Raw genomic sequence first — 16,713 nt, 5'->3', positions numbered from 1 at the left:
TCGTTTTTCATTCCCAGTGCTGACTCTTGACATTCTCTCTTTCAGCTTATGCTAGAAAAGTCTGTTTCGATGGCCAAGTCCATAGCAAATGACATAATCATCCCAGACCCTACTCCCCAGGTTTTTGTTACCTTCATTTATGGAATCCGTTTGATGTTTCATTCCACTATATTAGTTATACTTTGTAAAGCTGTAATATTATGGGGTACTTACGTCTACTGAAACAATATTTTTATTACTGTCATATATATGAACCTTAGATAGGAACTGTGATAGCTTTAGATCCCCTTGCTTTCTGTTCCCTCCTTGATGGTGCCTCATGTTCGGTATCTTTAGCCTACACCAACTTGCTTGGGTTACAAGGTTTTGTTGTTTTTATTGTTGTTATCATATATGCACCTCCATAGACCACAAGAGAATTAATTTTGTTGTGCTTTTAGTTGGATAACTGATGCCTTTCACCCTTTTCAATTGTGATGGATCAATCTAGTGGGTGTGTGATATCTTCTTCGACAAATACGCCAAATTGGAGCCCATCTTTTTGAAGGATAGTGTCCAGTGCTTCCTTGGATTATTCAAGAGCTGTGGGGGCAGGGGCATGTCATGGAATCTTACCATCACTGCACAAACCTTAACCTTCATGATCAGTTTCAATGCCCTGCAATGTGCACAACTTGTATTGGAGGGCGAGGCACTTGAGCTCCGTGGGATGCACGCCAATCCCAACTGCATAAACAAATATGGATACTTCCCGCTCCACGAAGCTGCTGAAAGGTTCTCTGTTGACATGATCAAGCTACTTTTACGCCATGGTGCATCAGCCAATGTACGCACAGTTGGCAAGGATATCATTGAGGATCTACTCCCGCTCCATGTCGCAGTTGAGAATACTTGCCTGCATAAGTATTTGGAGGACAATGTTTCTCCCAGCCTGAATCATCTGGATTATATCTACAATCTTATCCGTCTGCTGTGTCTACCTGAAATGGTCTGTTTCACTTCCCTTCCTTTATGAATTACCACTTTTGCAGCATGACATAAAAGTAACTGTGGTCATACCATAGATCCCTGACAGCTGTTATAATGATATTAGTGGTACTAACGACCGGGCATCCTTTCATCTCCATTTGTCAAAGAAAGTAGAATTTCTATTTGTTAGTACATGTTCTTATAGTAAAGGATAGTTAGTCTTCATTGAACTTACAAAAACTATTGCTAGTAACTAATTTCATTTTCTTTGCCTTGGAGATTGTCCCTAATCCATATTTACTTTGATAGGAGAAAACAAAGCGGAATATAGAAAGTTATTTAACACTACTTGCGTGCATACAAATGCTAAATGCACTTAGATTTTTGTTCATTGTTGTTTTACAGAAGATCTTGGATACAACTAGACTGCTTGCAGAAAAAACAAATAATCTACTTGGAGAGCTCTGGAAATACATTGAGGATGGAAAACTTACCCGGTCTGCAATTCTACTGCTGGCCGCTCAAGATCAGATCTGTGGAGGCTGTTCATCCAGTAGTAAGAAAGATGGGTTTGACATCATCAAGAGCAGTATACTGAGGCTTTCATTTACCTTGATATGGGGGAAATGTTCAAATGAAATGCCACAGAAGCTTCTGGACGAAATGAAGGCACTTTATTGCGCAGGTCTGCTTGTTGATGTAATTTCCCGTGTCGGTGAACCTCTTTCTGCATACATTCAAGCACATTCAGAGGTACACATTTTTGGTACATTGCAGTCGTGGTGACTCAGATGTCTGTTACTTACTGTTTTAATACTATTTGTATTTTACTGTTGTTAGTGATGTTATCTTAAAAAAACATGCACTAGTCTTAGCAAGAAGTATGTTAATAATCTGATGTCAACTGAAAAGAACAGCACTATATCTTTATACTCCCTCTGTCTGTGTTTACTGGGCTGGTGGGCCAAATCCTAGGACAGGGCACAACGCAGATTTCTGGTGCTTCACATCCAATTAAAGCGAATGAGCTTTTTTGCCTCACGTAATTAACAAGAGTTGCCCCTGGACGTGCACGCTGTGCATGCTCCTGATATTTATTAGCTCCAAATTTCTCTTCTCCTAGTTATCCAGCCAGCCGATTGTTACACAGGAATAGCAAGGAGATCGAGGGGGAAATCTGCACCTTTAATGCGGACTTAATCACGCGTTCCTATGCTCGCTGTCGCTGGCCTAACACACACGGACAGAGGTAGTATTTGACAACTTTGTTATAATATTTCGTTCTGTTTAACAAATCTATACAGAAATGAAATTCATAAAAAATAACACTTCCTCAAGATCATTAGTTGTTTCACAACCATTGGGTCTGGTACTCTGGTTGCATTGAGTGGCTATAGCATAACCAGCATAACTTCATTCTGTTGCGGATTCCCAGTAAAAAAAGACCGTTGTGTCGAGATTTCTATTGCCTTCTAACTCATATTGTATAACTGCAGTTTTCTCCTCCAAGCAATTTTTTCCATGATCTTGCTGCTTACCTTGGTTATATGTTTGCTAAATTGTATCTACAGTAGATCTATGTTAGCCATATATTGCCTAATACAACAGCTTGTATGTCATGTAGGTGCCCCATGAGAAGGTCTTGGAACATGTTTCATCTATCCTCAAGGAGTATGGGTTTTGCCCTACTGGAGATTCCATGGACACTTTAAACCTGTACTACTCTTTGTATTACTTCACACAATAATTTTCTATGTTAATAAATGGTCATTTAGCTGATTATCCTATTTTTTTCCTTCTCAAAGCCAGCCTTATGACTGCAAAAAGTCGGACGGAGAGTCATGCGGTACAGTTGTGTCAGGCTCAAGTGATCCTTTTTACATTTAACAAACATGAGTCTAATCTCTCCTCTCTATTTTTCTTTATAAATGGATAATAGGGTCTACAGATGCAAACAGGGCAGCTACGAAAACGGCAAATCTGCATGCTGCAAAGAAAAAGGTAATCAATCTACTTTTGGATAGACCGATGGTGTTTGGTAATGAGTAACAATATTGTGGCGGCAAAAATAAAGGAAATTATAAGAATTTCTGCTCTTTCCCTTTTTTTACACCTCACTTTTTAAAAATTATGTGAAGTAAAATTTTCCCAAATTGACGAATCCCTTGAACGTTTCGGATACATCGTAGAATCTTTGTTTTAGGGTGTGTTTTCTTCACTTTCTGCTCAACTTGCCCTAATCTTGTGTCCAGGTCACTGCTGTTGGAGATGATGGTCTCTCCCTTATGGCACGGCAGCACATACACAAACACAAGTAACCATTAGACCTTAGTGCCGATTTTGGTGCAGCAGCACCAAGCAGCTTTGCCTACACCTTAGGGCAGCACCCGCAAAAAAAAGAGCACAAAATGGGTCGCTAGCTAGAGCACAAAGTGATGATTTTGGTGCTGCAAAGCTGGGAAGCTTTCTAGTAATGTATTCAGCCATATTTAAAGAGTACAAGTATTCGTGTTCTAATGGACTTTAGCTACTGAACCTGGACAAGGTTCAAGCTGCTTCCAGTTCTCATTAAATGAGCTACAAAATATCTAAATTCTAGCCTACAATACCTAGCGTGTGTTCACACACACATTTATACAAACTAGATTGTGCCACTAGAACAGCCCAGCAAAAAAAGCCAGCAAGACTTGTCTGTACGGACGGGAACTCTATTCATCGATGCAATTCCCCATATCCGACGCACTCGATTGCACTGTTTGCTGCCTTGCTTGCTGCTAAGCCATCAAGGTTGGTTTGCCTTCCTTTCGGCACTGCTTCGAGTTGCCTCCAAATACGTATGCCCTATTGCAATGCCATGGCATTCCAACTATGATTCATCTCTGCCATCTTAATGTGATGTGTTTCCCACCAGGTTCTTTACCAAGGAACGTGTAGATTCCAAGTAACATCAACATTTGGACTTCACCAAGGGGACTTGCACATTGTTGTTATTTCTAACACCTTATTAGTGTTGATTTGTTGCATCTGAAAAAAAAATGGTGCCTCCGAGGAAGATTCTGATAAAAGAATATGCAGTGTAATGTAATCGTTGATGCAATAAGAAAAGCATGTTTCAGTTGCTATGTCTGTGCCATGCCTTGTGCTGGTTCAACAGCTTAGTATGTTTCTTAAGCATGCTGCTTAATTACTACCCTGTAGTAACGTCATTCATATCTGATGATACCCAATTTTGTGCATTGATCAACATACAACATCTCAAGTGAGAGGTGCTGGCTGATCATCCTGGAATATGGATGTATCTGCTTTCTTATGTTGTATCTCTATTGAAATATGTGACAGGCTGCGAGAAAGGAAGTAGGTGGTGGATGGGATCCCACATATGCAAGGAGAAGGTTTTTCCCATATTGGAGATCAGTATTACAAGCCCGGTTTCCTTTTAAGGTGTATCCAACCTATGCAAGAACAGATGCTAGGTCTGTGCTTGATATTGAACACCTCCACGCCTCTGTGAGAAACTCAATGGCCAATGGATCTACTCCAACTCCTATTATAGTTGGTCCAGTGGGAAGAATCTCACCACTTACAAGAAATAATCAACCCAGAAGACGCATTATCACTACTGCTACTGGTGCATTGAAGCTCTTGAAGGCGCTAAAGTAGAGTAGAAAGGTATGCCATGAGTTTCATCTTGCTATCCCAAGTTTTCTAAACATGCCCCAGATAAACACATGGAAAAAATGAACTGTGGTGCTGCCACCTTTAACTAGTAAGATAAGTATTTTATTATTGTGGCTTATTTCCCACTGTTTTAAGTTTGTAGTCTCCAGGTTCTTGTACTTCAACACGGCTACGCCAAGCTTGGGTATGTTTGTTTGCTTGGCAATGAGCAACCCTGCAATTATCTCTTTCCTCCAACTGGTCCATATGCAGATAATTTAGATGATTTTGACATCCGAATCCTTGTGGATGGGAAGCAATAGAGATCCACTTAATTTGTACTCCCTCTGATCCATAATAAGTGTCGCAGTTTTGAACAAAAGTTGAACTAACCTTAGTTCAAAATTGCGACACTTATTTTGGATAGTAGGGAGTAGTGTGTTTTAGTTTCTTAGGGAATTCTCAGCCATGGAAAATGTATAGCACATTTGATTTTATGGATATATAGTAGTAGTTAACCGAACATCGATAATGTGGGTAGGTAGCCAGTGCTCAACGCATAATGAGCGGCTTCTTTTTTTTCTTTCAACTGATGAGCGTATTCTATTGATGCTCACCGACAACATGTTGTTGAGTAGCTTTGGAGTGCTTCTTCAACCTCCTGCACATAGGGACATGCCTTTGTCTTCAATTATTCATCCTTAGAGCATCTCCAACAGATGATGTAAAAGTTAGTGCCCAAAAATGATTTTAGGGCAAGAGAGTCTTTGGGCATCAGAAAATTTTCTGCCGTAACAGTGGGGAGGCCAAGAGGCGGATCTGACGGCAGGGAGGAACTCGGTGGGATGGCGATGGTGATAGCGGAATCCGGCGGTGGGGAAGTTGGGGGCCGGTTGCAAGAGCTCAGGGACAACGGCGAGGTGCTTGGGGCCGGCGGCGCAACGGAGGTTGTCGAGGGGCGGGCACCGTGGTGGAGGTCGCCGAGGGGCGGGATGGGGCAGTGGGGTGGTGGCTGGGTTCACGGTGGCCGGTGGAGTGGTGGCGGCGGGGGTTCATGGTGGTGGCGGAGTGGTGGTGGCGGCGGTTCACAGTGGTCGGCGGAGTGGTGGCGGCGGTGGCCGGAATCTGCCGGTGAGGTGGGGGTGAGGCAGTGGTGGAAGTTCACACTGGCGATTGGGTTCCCACCACAGCCGTAAAAATTTAGGCAGCCACTAGTAATGCTGCGAATATGCAGCACTTGGAGCTAAAATTTGGGGTTCCCAAACAAAATTTCATCACCAAATAGAGATGCATATCTATTGGAGCTAGTTTTTTACCCAAATGCCTCAAACGCAGTTTTTTGGGCACCGCAGCTGTTTTACATCATCTGTTCGAGATGCTCTTGCTTGCCTACGCATCCTTGTCCGAATAGACGCGGGTGAAGACCTTGGTTGGTAGTCGGGGTTCATCCACGTTGCATCATAGATTCATAGTAGATCATTCATAATTGGACGTGGAGATGCAATCCTACCTTAAGCTCATGTCCTATGCCAACCTCTTCAGTTTGTACTCCAGTTGATCGCCAAAGGAAAGCCGGTGATATCTGAATTGAGTGTGAAAAAGGATTGGGTTGAACTAAATTTCTGGCTTACGATGAGTCAATGAGCCTGAAACCTGCATTGGCATGGGAAAACTTCTTTTCCTTTCTGTCCATGTCAGTGTTCATTTTCTAGCGAAGTGGTTCTGATTTCGTCGATTTCCTTCCGTTTTGATGAACTCTGCAGGGGGCTCAACCTGGGAATAATCGGGCTGATCCGCGTCGTCAGCATCAACCTTGTCACGAGGGAGGGGATCTGAGGTTTTGGACTGACGCCTGACAATAGCCACTGTTCAGGATGTAAGTGGACAAATTGCTGGACATTCTGGGACTTGCCCGCACCGGCCACCACTTATGTTGCATCTCCATCCACATCCAGCTTCCATGTACTACCATAGTAGATAGTACCATGCATTACAAAGCAGAAACTAGAAATACGGATACAATGGATCAATTAGCAGATCAAGTAAGAATTCGGTGGGAGCTGGAGGGGGCGGCGGCCGATGAAGGCCCTGTTCGGAATCCCGCTAACTCCACGAAATACGGGGAGCTGGAGAGCCAGGAAACAGGCGCTCCGCCGTTTTCCACTCTAACTCCACCTGCTCCCGGAGTGGAGCTGTGGAGTGGAGATACTCTGAACAGGGCGGAAGTTACTGTCAGGGTACTGGTTCTTGGGACGGAGTCGAGTTCGGTGGCACCTGGCCGGGGGTGTGAGACGGCGGTGCTTCCTAGTTCGGCGGCTGTTGGTGCCTCGTGGAGGCTGAGAAGACGAGGAAGAGGTGCTGCTCGATGGAGAGGAAGGGCGGGTGACGATCGGTGGAAAGCACTCTTTTTTAGGGCTCGGAGCACTAGAGAATGGCGTTTTCCCGCTCTGGCCGGGAATTAAAACAACAACGCGGCTGGACTCCATGGGCTATCCCGCATGTCATTTAATTTTACTGGGCACTCACGTATGCTATTTAGATTTAATTTCGTGGGTGGCAGGACATGTGGATGCCGCCACCACTTTACATCCTGAGGTGCTGTGATTCGAGCAATTTTGATGTGGTGGTGTCTTTTAAAATTTGGAGTGTCAGTCTGTTCTATTCTCGTCACGGAATAAGATTGGATGGAGATGGTTGGTAACATCAAGGTTTATCTTTTGCACAGTTTCAAGTGCGGTGGAAAAGCCTACTCGGCACTTAAGGCGTGAAATATAGGCTTCACTAGCAAAAGGGTCCGTGCGTTGCAACGGAAGAAAAAGAAAATCATAATTTCCAATGCTCATGATCACATTTTGCTGCATCATCAATATACACAATCACTCTCAATTTTCGTGAAATCATGAAAAAATTAAACTTGTGTACATAGTTGACATCGTGAATATTTTTTAAATTTGTTAACACTTCTACAAATTTCCGAACATTTTCTAAAATAAAAAAAATATTTGTTGAATTCATGAACATTTTATGCTATTTGCAAAAAAATGTGATTTTTTAAACAATTTTCTAGGATCAGCGAACATTTTTGTGGAAATTGGCGAAACCATTTTTGAAATTCATGAACATTCTTTTGATTTAACAAACATTTTATTTTTATTTAACAAACAATTTATGAATCAATGAACATTCTATGAATGAATAAACTACTCCCTCTGTTCCTAAATATAGGGTGTATAGTTTTTGGCACGAAAATTAAAGAACGCACATGGAGTGAAAATTTCACAAGTTTTGGGCGAGATTACACCTGACTAATTGACATGAGAAAATAGAGGAGTTTTCCTAATATAAGTAAATGTAATCAAATCCCTAAAAAAATATTCAAACGAGTGGTGCAACGCAAGACACCTTATATTTCGAACTTTTTCTAAAAAATCTATACACCTTATATCAAGGAACGGAGGCAGTATTTTGTAGGTCACGAACAGATTTTGCATTTTTATGATATTTTTCCATTAATGAACATTTTTTTAATTACAAAATTTTGTTCAATTTCATTAACTTTTATAATACATGAACTGTTTAAAAAATCATAATTTTTTAATTTCATAAACATTTATTTCAAAATTTCGAACATTTTTGGAATAATCAAACATCTTTTACATAATCGTGAACATTTTTTGAATCAACAAATATTTTATGATTTGTTAAACATTTTATTGAAAAAATTTATTTTTCTTATATCTCGGTGCTTTTCTGAAGTCTGAAATTGTGAACATTTTTTAAATTATTGAGTAGAAAAAATTAATAGAAAAATGAAAAATAGAAAATGAAATTTAAAAAACAGGCTGCCCAGACATGGGCCGGTTCAAACACACGTGTTGCGTCTTCTCCCAGCGCGCATAGCGCGATATAGAAGGCCCCTATTGCATGGGCCAGCCCAGGTGAGGGATTCCTGTGTGAAACGCTTTTTATCATTTATAGGTGGCATTGCTGGGTAATATTTTATAATTTTAGGTGCAATTTTCCAATAGCCCATTATTATTAGGTAGAGATTGTAGATAGCGTACACCCCGTTCGATTCAATGTGGGCCGGCTCATCTAAGGTATCGTCCTCACATAAGCTCTTGTGACCCAAGCTTTTTCTCTTTGTTTTTTTCCTTTTCCTTTTGCTTTTTTACTTTCCTTTTTTATATTTTAAAATCTATTTAGTTTTCTTTTATAAATTTATGAACATTTCAATCCACATATTTTCTTAAGAATTTATGATTTTTCTTTCAAATTTGTCAACATTTGTCAAATTTGTGATTTTTTTCAAGTTCGTAATATTTTTTTAAAGTATCATAATATTTTTCAAATTCATGATTTTTTTCATATTCGTGATCATTTTCTCAAATTCATGAGCATTTTTAAAATCCATGAAAATTATATGATTTACCAAGTTTATTAAAAAGAGCCGATTGTTCTCTAAGAACACTGGACTAGTTATAGCAACTTGAGGAGAAGAAAATCTACCATCGGGATGGCAAGCGAGCGAGTGGGAGACGCACCAGGGGCTGGGCAACGTCATTGGCAGCCACGAAGGCGGAGAAGGAACGGGCCTAGGCTAAATTGGAGCGGCGGGAGGAGTACAAGGGAGGAGGCGAAGCTCGAGATTGGATTGAGTTGTGCTCGGGGATGGCTGGGAGCCTATGATTGCTGGGCCATCGCTTGCCCAAGCGCACTCGCTCGTGTGGCTTGGTGTTGTGAGCGTGTGTTATCTGTGTTGGTCGAGCTATGCGCGAGGCAACGCGGTGAGAAGGAAAGAGAGCGGTGGAGGTGAGTGTAGATCTTCAGCGTGCTAATCAAGGTGAAATGGTGCTCTAAGAACCAGCAAGAGCGCCATGGGCGAGTGGCGGGGGGGGGGGATTTTTGCAAGTCAGCAGCTCAAGTGCAAAACCATCCTAAATGTGACGTAAATCCACTCAAGGGCTACATTAAACTAGTTTAGAGAATCTCTAGCAGATCCTCTAAAACACGATACCACAAATTTTGTTTAAGGGATCATATAAAACGAATTTGTGGTACAACGGAAGGCACGAAAGAACAAATCCGGTATACAATACTGCATAATTTAAACTTAAACTTCACGCCACCATAGTTCACCGGAGTTCATCACACATTTGAACACACAAACTTAAAAACATAGTAGATAAACCTAATCTAAACTACTCTAGGGCTTCAAGTTAAGGTAGTACTCGGCCGCGGAGTTGGATAGAACATACGTGAGCTCGTACCCCTCCTTGGCACCCTCGAGCCGCGCAGCAGCACCTTCTTCACCGGCTGCCACCACCTCATTCGCCTCGTGGAGCTCAAGCTACGCCTTGCGGATCCCATTGGTGGCCGGCCAAAGGAGGGACCCATCTCGTCGAACTTGCTCCACGCCCTCCGTCCGCTGCTGCGGGAGAGGGCGTCATGCTCCTGCACCCGCTTGGAGTGTCATGCCTCGACCGGGGGATGGAGGGAGTTGTCGGCCTTGTCATCGTGGTGGGCTCGCTTGTGTGGCAGTGAGCCGCCGCGGCCCCCATGACCACCACGCCCACGACCTCCGCTCGACATGGATGTACTCGGAAATGGGTTGTGCGCGCTAGAAACGGTCATCGGAGAGGGTGGATTTGGCGCTCGAGCGGCGGGGGGGGGGGGGTTGCAGCGGAGGAGGGTGCAACAAATGCTGAATAGGAACTCTAAATCGGGTGGGATACGGTAAATATAGTGGCGGAGCTGGGGTTTTACGGGCCGCCTGTATATATTTTACGGGCCAGGATTTATTTATCAGATCTATTCGGGCCGATATTTTACCGAATTCTGTAAATCGACCGAAATTATAAGGGCCGGCAGGTTTTAAATGATCTGCTAGAGATGCTCTTATTAACTTCAGGGTACAAATCATATGGTTTTTTAAACTTCAGGGTACAAACTCGGAACTTTAATCATAATTTGTTCGCTCATTATAATAGAGAGAGCAATCACGTTGCCCATGAAATAGTTAAGTTAGGTCTTGTTTATTGTATCTGATACGTTGGTTCTCACAGTTGATTAAATAATGTATCATTTGTCAAAAAAAATGATTTGAGGTTGAAAAATATATTTTTCCTCCTCACAAAACAACATTACATAGTACTCCCTCCGTTCTGAATTACTTGTCACAGGTATGAATGTATCTAGATGTATTTTAGTTGTAGATACATCCATTTCTGCGACGAGTAATTTGAAACGGAGGGAGTATATGGAAACTGACCATGAAAATCGCCCTCTAAAAACATAACCTACCCTAAAAAAATTGGTGCACAACGAACCTATCCAACGCTCTCGAAATGGTCCATGGGCTACTAAACTCTGAATACTTACATTTATAACTTCAGTTTGAACGAAAAGAAAATGCAAAGTCAAAGGAATCGATGTGGTCTACCGTGGATCCGGCAACGGTTACACACTGGAGTAGTTCCCAGCAAGTTCACCAGCCTGGATGATGCTAGCAGCTCTGAATTTTAATCTAGCGACTGCTGTGCCCCTGGGAGGAACACCTACTTAAAATTGCAAATGGGCGCTCGTTCAAAAAAAAATTGCAAATGGGCGCACGCATTGTTTGTTAACGTTGTTTGATTCGTTGACATGTCGATTTTGCAGATCGTATGGGATTATGGTACGAACGCGCATGGCGTGCTAGTGCTAAGCACAAACAACATTCTCAAGTCGAGCGTTGTGTGTGTCGTCTTGAGATCTCTGGGCATTATGGTGGTACTGTGGATCTACATCGGACCACGTGAAGCTATATATGACCGGCTTTATCTATTATCGTAGTGGGAAGAACGTTTCCTCGTCAAGTTTTGCTTCCACTACGGAGACAACAGGAGAGGAGACATGAGAACTTCTTTGTTTTGTGGATTTTCTAACAACTAATGCAGCACATTCGGTGTTCTGATACCTTTCGATCGACCAGCCAGTGTACCTAAAGTAATGCAATTGTTCGTGTTCCATACTATTGTACTATCATACATGGATCATATAATTTCTTAAAGAAAAGGTCTACTTCTGTGACACAACAATCCCTAAATTCCCAAGCTAGAAAACCACACAAGTTTGACTTGCTTCTTTTGACACCACAGATATCTGGTGCGCCCGAGTTTAAAGCGGTACAACCAAACTAAAAATTGGTGGCCTAAAGTTATGGCATTGCATTTATTATAATTTAGGTGGTAGGAAATTTTTCAGTAAAGGATAATATATTAATATTAAGATGATACTAAACACACCCAACCTCTACAACGACATGATGTTGAGAAATCACACAACAACGAAAAAGGAAGAAGAAAACAAAAATAAAAGACATATACCATCAGCCTTGACAACACAACTACTCCAAGAAAGGTTACCCAAAAGCAACGCCTCAAGGATGGTTGTGACTTACAAGTGTCACTGTCGTCAGATCAAGCCACCGAAGACCAGATCAAATGTTTTCAGAGGATCAAGCCCGAGCAGAACATAGTATGATAGAGGCTAAACATACTATAGTTATACGGATTGTATATGGTAATTAGGAAACCAGTTGAGTATTTGAGGAAGATAGGGTACGGAGTTTCCGATCTAGATCTCACATGCACCCTCATGAACAGTGAAATCACAAAATAGTAAAAATATTTGCGTACGAGCAAATTTTCATGAAGAAAAAACATTCCCAATGCTCTAGGAGAACAAAGACAAAATCGATGCTCTCAAAAGACTTTTTCTGAAAGAATTTTTGAGCACTGATTCTTTTTCCAGAGCATTAGGAATGTTTTCTCTTCATAAAAAATATGTACGCAGGCAGAACATTAAACAATATTTGTTGTAAAAAAGCTGATTTCTATGATAGTTTCTTACTCCCTCTACTCCTAAATGTAGTGCGCATGAAATTTCCTAGAAGTCAAACATTGTTTAGTTTGACCAAGTTTAGTGAGAAAAGTATCAACAAACATAGTACCAAACAAATATAATATAAATATATGCTTAATGATGCATCTAATGATATTTACTTAATACTGTAGATGTAGATATTTGTCCTCTATAAATGTAGTCAAAATAGGGGGAGTTTGACTTTTGAACTTTCCTCTGCGCACTACATTTAGGAATAGAGGGAGTATTACTTTTTACGATTTCACAGTTCATAGTGGTGCATCTGAGCCCGAGATAAGAAGAGTATTTTCGAGGAAGATAGTGTTACATGGAGGTAAGAACAGAACATGCACCAAATTAACAATAGAATTACCCATGGATCAGATGTATACCACACTAAAAAATACTAACGGCGCTCGAGCTGCAGGGAGCTCGTTTTCAAAATACCAATTTCCATGGTGCCAATTTTTTTGTGAACATGCGCACACATGCATACAATGCATGTGTAAAATTCCATAACATTATACCTTCAAATGACGTGTATAAAAAAAACACAAATACATGTTTCCAAAATGGACCGACCTTTTTTGTTGTTTGGTCGGATTTTTTTTTGTACAGCCTACAAATCACAATAGTTTGTAACGACTTTTTACACGTTCGTACCGAACACACATAAGTTTTCATGAAAAAGAGTCGAGTTTTTTGAAACTTTTAAATGGGCCTTTTGACGTTTTGAAAATAATGGCCTCCCTGGTACTCGAGCACCACTCACTCCATACCAACCACACCCGTTTATATAAGAAACATGTTATCGGACTACGTACATTCTCCACACATATTGTCTTCGAGGGCGCGCGCGCGATCCATTTGAAATGCGCACCCGGGTCGAAAGCTCGGGACACAGAGGAGCTCGCACCGTCAAGTCGCGCCCATGTCAAGCGTATCTTTCCAGCTCGCAAAAGCTCACCCCCGCCCTGGAATCGCAGCTCGATGTGTCCGGCCACGAGGGGACTGGACCGAAACCGGACAGGACACGCTGCACAGCGCCGCATCATCGCCCCGTCGTCATTATCGCCCAGGATAAGCAGATAAGATCGGCCCTAATAACGACGACGCCGCATCCGCTGCGATGTGCAGTGCACCCCCCCGCCGTGCTAGTGGGCAAGGCGTGCGTGGGCGTGACCGCGCGATGCATGGGCTCTTTTGCCGTGGGCTGTCGCGCGCGCGCGGCCGGCATGCGTCGGCACGGCATGGGCGCGCGCTCGGCTCGGCCGGTGGAGAGCGACTGGTGGTTGGTTAGGGCGTAGGGTCATCTCCAGCGCCGACCTGTAATAGGACATGGTATTTGTCCGAAATTCGGTTCGGACTGGTCTCCGGACATGGATACGGGACACATTCATCTAACCCTATAACACAAATGTTCGCCTAAAAAACGGCAACTGCGATTTGTAGTTTGTTTAATAGCTAAGCTACTAGTTTCCGCCAAATGCTACTCGTAAGGATTTGAGGGAAAGCTAGCTTCTGCCAAATGAAGCTACTAAGCTCCGCCTAATCTACCACCTAATCAAAAGCATAATTAGCACCTTCCGCCAAATGCAGGAACGTCTTCTACACTGCCTTCCAACAAAATGTAACGCAATTAGCGTAAACGCTTCTGTCAAATGCTAGCCATTCTGAGCGGACGTAAAATAGAGACGGTACCTGATGCCTTTTGATTAACTAGACGAACGTCCAAACTCCCACAAAATCCCTCATGTTTTGTTTCAGTTCGTTGGAAGAACATGATCCGGATCGCTTAACTCAATGGGCCGATACAGAGCCGCATTGGATGGTACAATACGCTCAGACCACGCGGTCCGGACAATTACGGTTGTTTGAGGGTTGACGTGGAAGATCGCCTAATTTTTCTAAGCCGTTTATTATAGTAAAAATAACTTTTCTAAGCCGTTTTCGGCACAGTCGGCTGAGTGGTGGCGCGAGGACGATCTGCCTCCCCCATCCGTCCCCCACGTCGCGTGTGCCGCGGCCCATGCCGGTGGGTCGCCGCGGCGGGCGGCCGGGCGATCGGTCGAATCCCCGCGACACGTCGGCATGTGCCCATGTGCCGCCGCTCGACGCACGCGCCGGTCCGTGGCCCGGCCAGCGTCCGTGCGCGTGCATGCACTGATGCACGCGCGGCACCGCGCCGCACCAGCGCGCCGGACGCGGCAGGGTTGGACTTTGCGCGGGGGAGGGGAAGGACGGTCTACAAGCGACGTCGCGGTCATAGGCCGACCGGGCGGGTCAGGGCTCAGCCTCAGGTTCAGTGGCCTGCTGGTCGCTGGAGTAGTAGGGGGGCTTTCTCGCGTGTCGTGCTGTCAACCGTTGGTGGCCTTGTCGCGCGTGGGTTGGAAGCATTCGCGGCCGAGTATGCCTGCCTGCATGCATGCCTATGGGCGGGCTATAGACCTCAAGCTCAATGACGTACGGCGACGGAGGCTCCGCGTGTGTGTGTGGAACTGTGGGTTCACATTTTTATATGGGTGGGATCATCTGGATGGCGTTCGCCCACCGGTTGTCAGATTAACCACAATCTTGTCGTTTACCCAAATTAACAGTCGATCAAGATTAGGGTTTGCTCCAGCAAATTATTGACCGGCTCGAACTTTACTGCTTGCAATAGACTTCTTCTGTTCCATTTCACTTTGCATTTAGACAATCTACACATGCCAACCAGGAGTTGGGTGCATTTGATTCTTGTCTAAAATCCTCATGCATGCATTGGCTTGCTGCGTCTAGGTACAATGTAATACTCCTTCCGTCTGGAAATACTTGTCCTAGAAATGTTTGAAAATAAATGTATCTATAACTAAAATAAGTCTAGACACAACCATTTCTAAGACAAGTATTTTTGAACTGAAGGAGTATGTACAAAGAACTGGAAAAACCAATATGTGAGGTAAAGTATGTCTAAAAAGATACTCCTTTCGTCCCAAAATAAGTGTCTTAACCTTAGTACAATTTTGTACTAAAGCTAGTACAAAATTAAAACACATATTTTAGGACGAAGGGAGTACTACCTACTGTTAAAAAACGTCTTGCATTTTAGGACAAAGAGAGTAGTAGTGCACATAACATAATATGGTTGAGGTTTTGAAATATTGACTACACACACAATTATGTGCTTTATTCTAAAATACTCTCTCCGTTTTTATTTACTCTGCATAGTAGGTTTGACTAAAGTCAAACTTCATAAAATTTGACCAAGTTTATAGAAAAAAATATAAACATCTACCATAACAAATTTATATGATATGAAAGCACATTCACTAATGAATCTAAGGGTATTGATATGTTATTATATATGTTATAATATTTTTGTTTATAAACTTTGTCAAAATTCATAAAATTTGACTTTAACCAAAGCTAATACACAGACTAAATAAAAACGAAGGAAGTACATAAATATGCATCATCTCTCTTTTGTATTAATGTTGAATTTGATGGCACGCGGAGAAATGACGAGCTTCCACATAGACAACTACATGTACCACATGTTTATATATTTCTTGGATTAGAATACGGTGCAAATGCATGGAGTAGTGTTGGATTGGAGCACTTTCCGCGGACAAAAAACCACGTTATGGAACCAGCTGGCCGCATTTGTATATCGCACGCTCTTTGGTCTCACGGCACAACTTCCTATACGGATTAGTTATTTACCTATTTTTATACTCTGAATTATTTCCCATCCTAATCTGGGCACTGACTTTCTTGAGCTGGTAATCAGTGCACTCGATCCGAGAGCTAATTATTCAAGTCTCAGCGCCACCGGCTCTTTTGTCCCTCTCCGAAGAACATATCCGTCAGTACCAAATTAGGCAAGGTGTTCCATGAGCGCCTCGCCCTACTAAACTCTATACAACCTTGTACCACTCCCGTTAATAGCCATCATGCGTATAATAGAGCGGAGCCGCACGTAGGAATGATAGAGCGGGGTACTATGGAGCATTGTTCTTAGAAATATAGCAAGCAGAAGGTCCTTACATGAATTATTTCTTTTGCACCCTAAAAAAATATTTTTTTGCGGTGAAGTCCCCACTACAATTACTAATGCCGTGGAATGTTCTATTAACTGGTGTGCAAGGGAGGCATATTAGTTTTTCTTTAACACGGTACAATCGCAGATGCTCATATACACGC

The 16,713-nt window shown here is 42.7% G+C and overlaps 1 protein-coding gene across 1 annotated transcript; it reads left to right on the top strand.

Annotated features, from left to right (window-relative positions):
• Window positions 1-48: 48 nt before the first annotated feature.
• Window positions 49-4,629, top strand: LOC125554562. The gene is made up of 7 exons (XM_048718083.1): window positions 49-120; window positions 491-988; window positions 1,375-1,722; window positions 2,594-2,685; window positions 2,775-2,815; window positions 2,909-2,970; window positions 4,309-4,629. The coding sequence occupies exons 1-7, from the start codon at window positions 49-51 to the stop codon at window positions 4,627-4,629; spliced, it is 1,434 nt and encodes a 477-aa protein (XP_048574040.1).
• The last annotated feature ends 12,084 nt before the right edge of the window (window positions 4,630-16,713 follow it).

This window comes from Triticum urartu, chromosome 4 (genome assembly GCF_003073215.2).
Source record: "Triticum urartu cultivar G1812 chromosome 4, Tu2.1, whole genome shotgun sequence".
Classification (NCBI taxonomy): domain Eukaryota; kingdom Viridiplantae; phylum Streptophyta; class Magnoliopsida; order Poales; family Poaceae; genus Triticum; species Triticum urartu.
Note: the sequence above shows the minus strand (reverse complement) of the source record. Positions and strands in the feature narration are given on the sequence as shown.

Excerpts from the sequence above, each read along its gene's own strand:
- LOC125554562 (XM_048718083.1), top strand. The coding sequence starts at position 49 with ATGCTAGAAAAGTCTGTTTCGATGGCCAAGTCCATAGCAAATGACATA. Across the intron at positions 121-490 it reads TCCCAGACCCTACTCCCCAG|TGGGTGTGTGATATCTTCTT; the intron begins GTTTTTGTTACC and ends GGATCAATCTAG. Across the intron at positions 1,723-2,593 it reads ACATTCAAGCACATTCAGAG|GTGCCCCATGAGAAGGTCTT; the intron begins GTACACATTTTT and ends TATGTCATGTAG.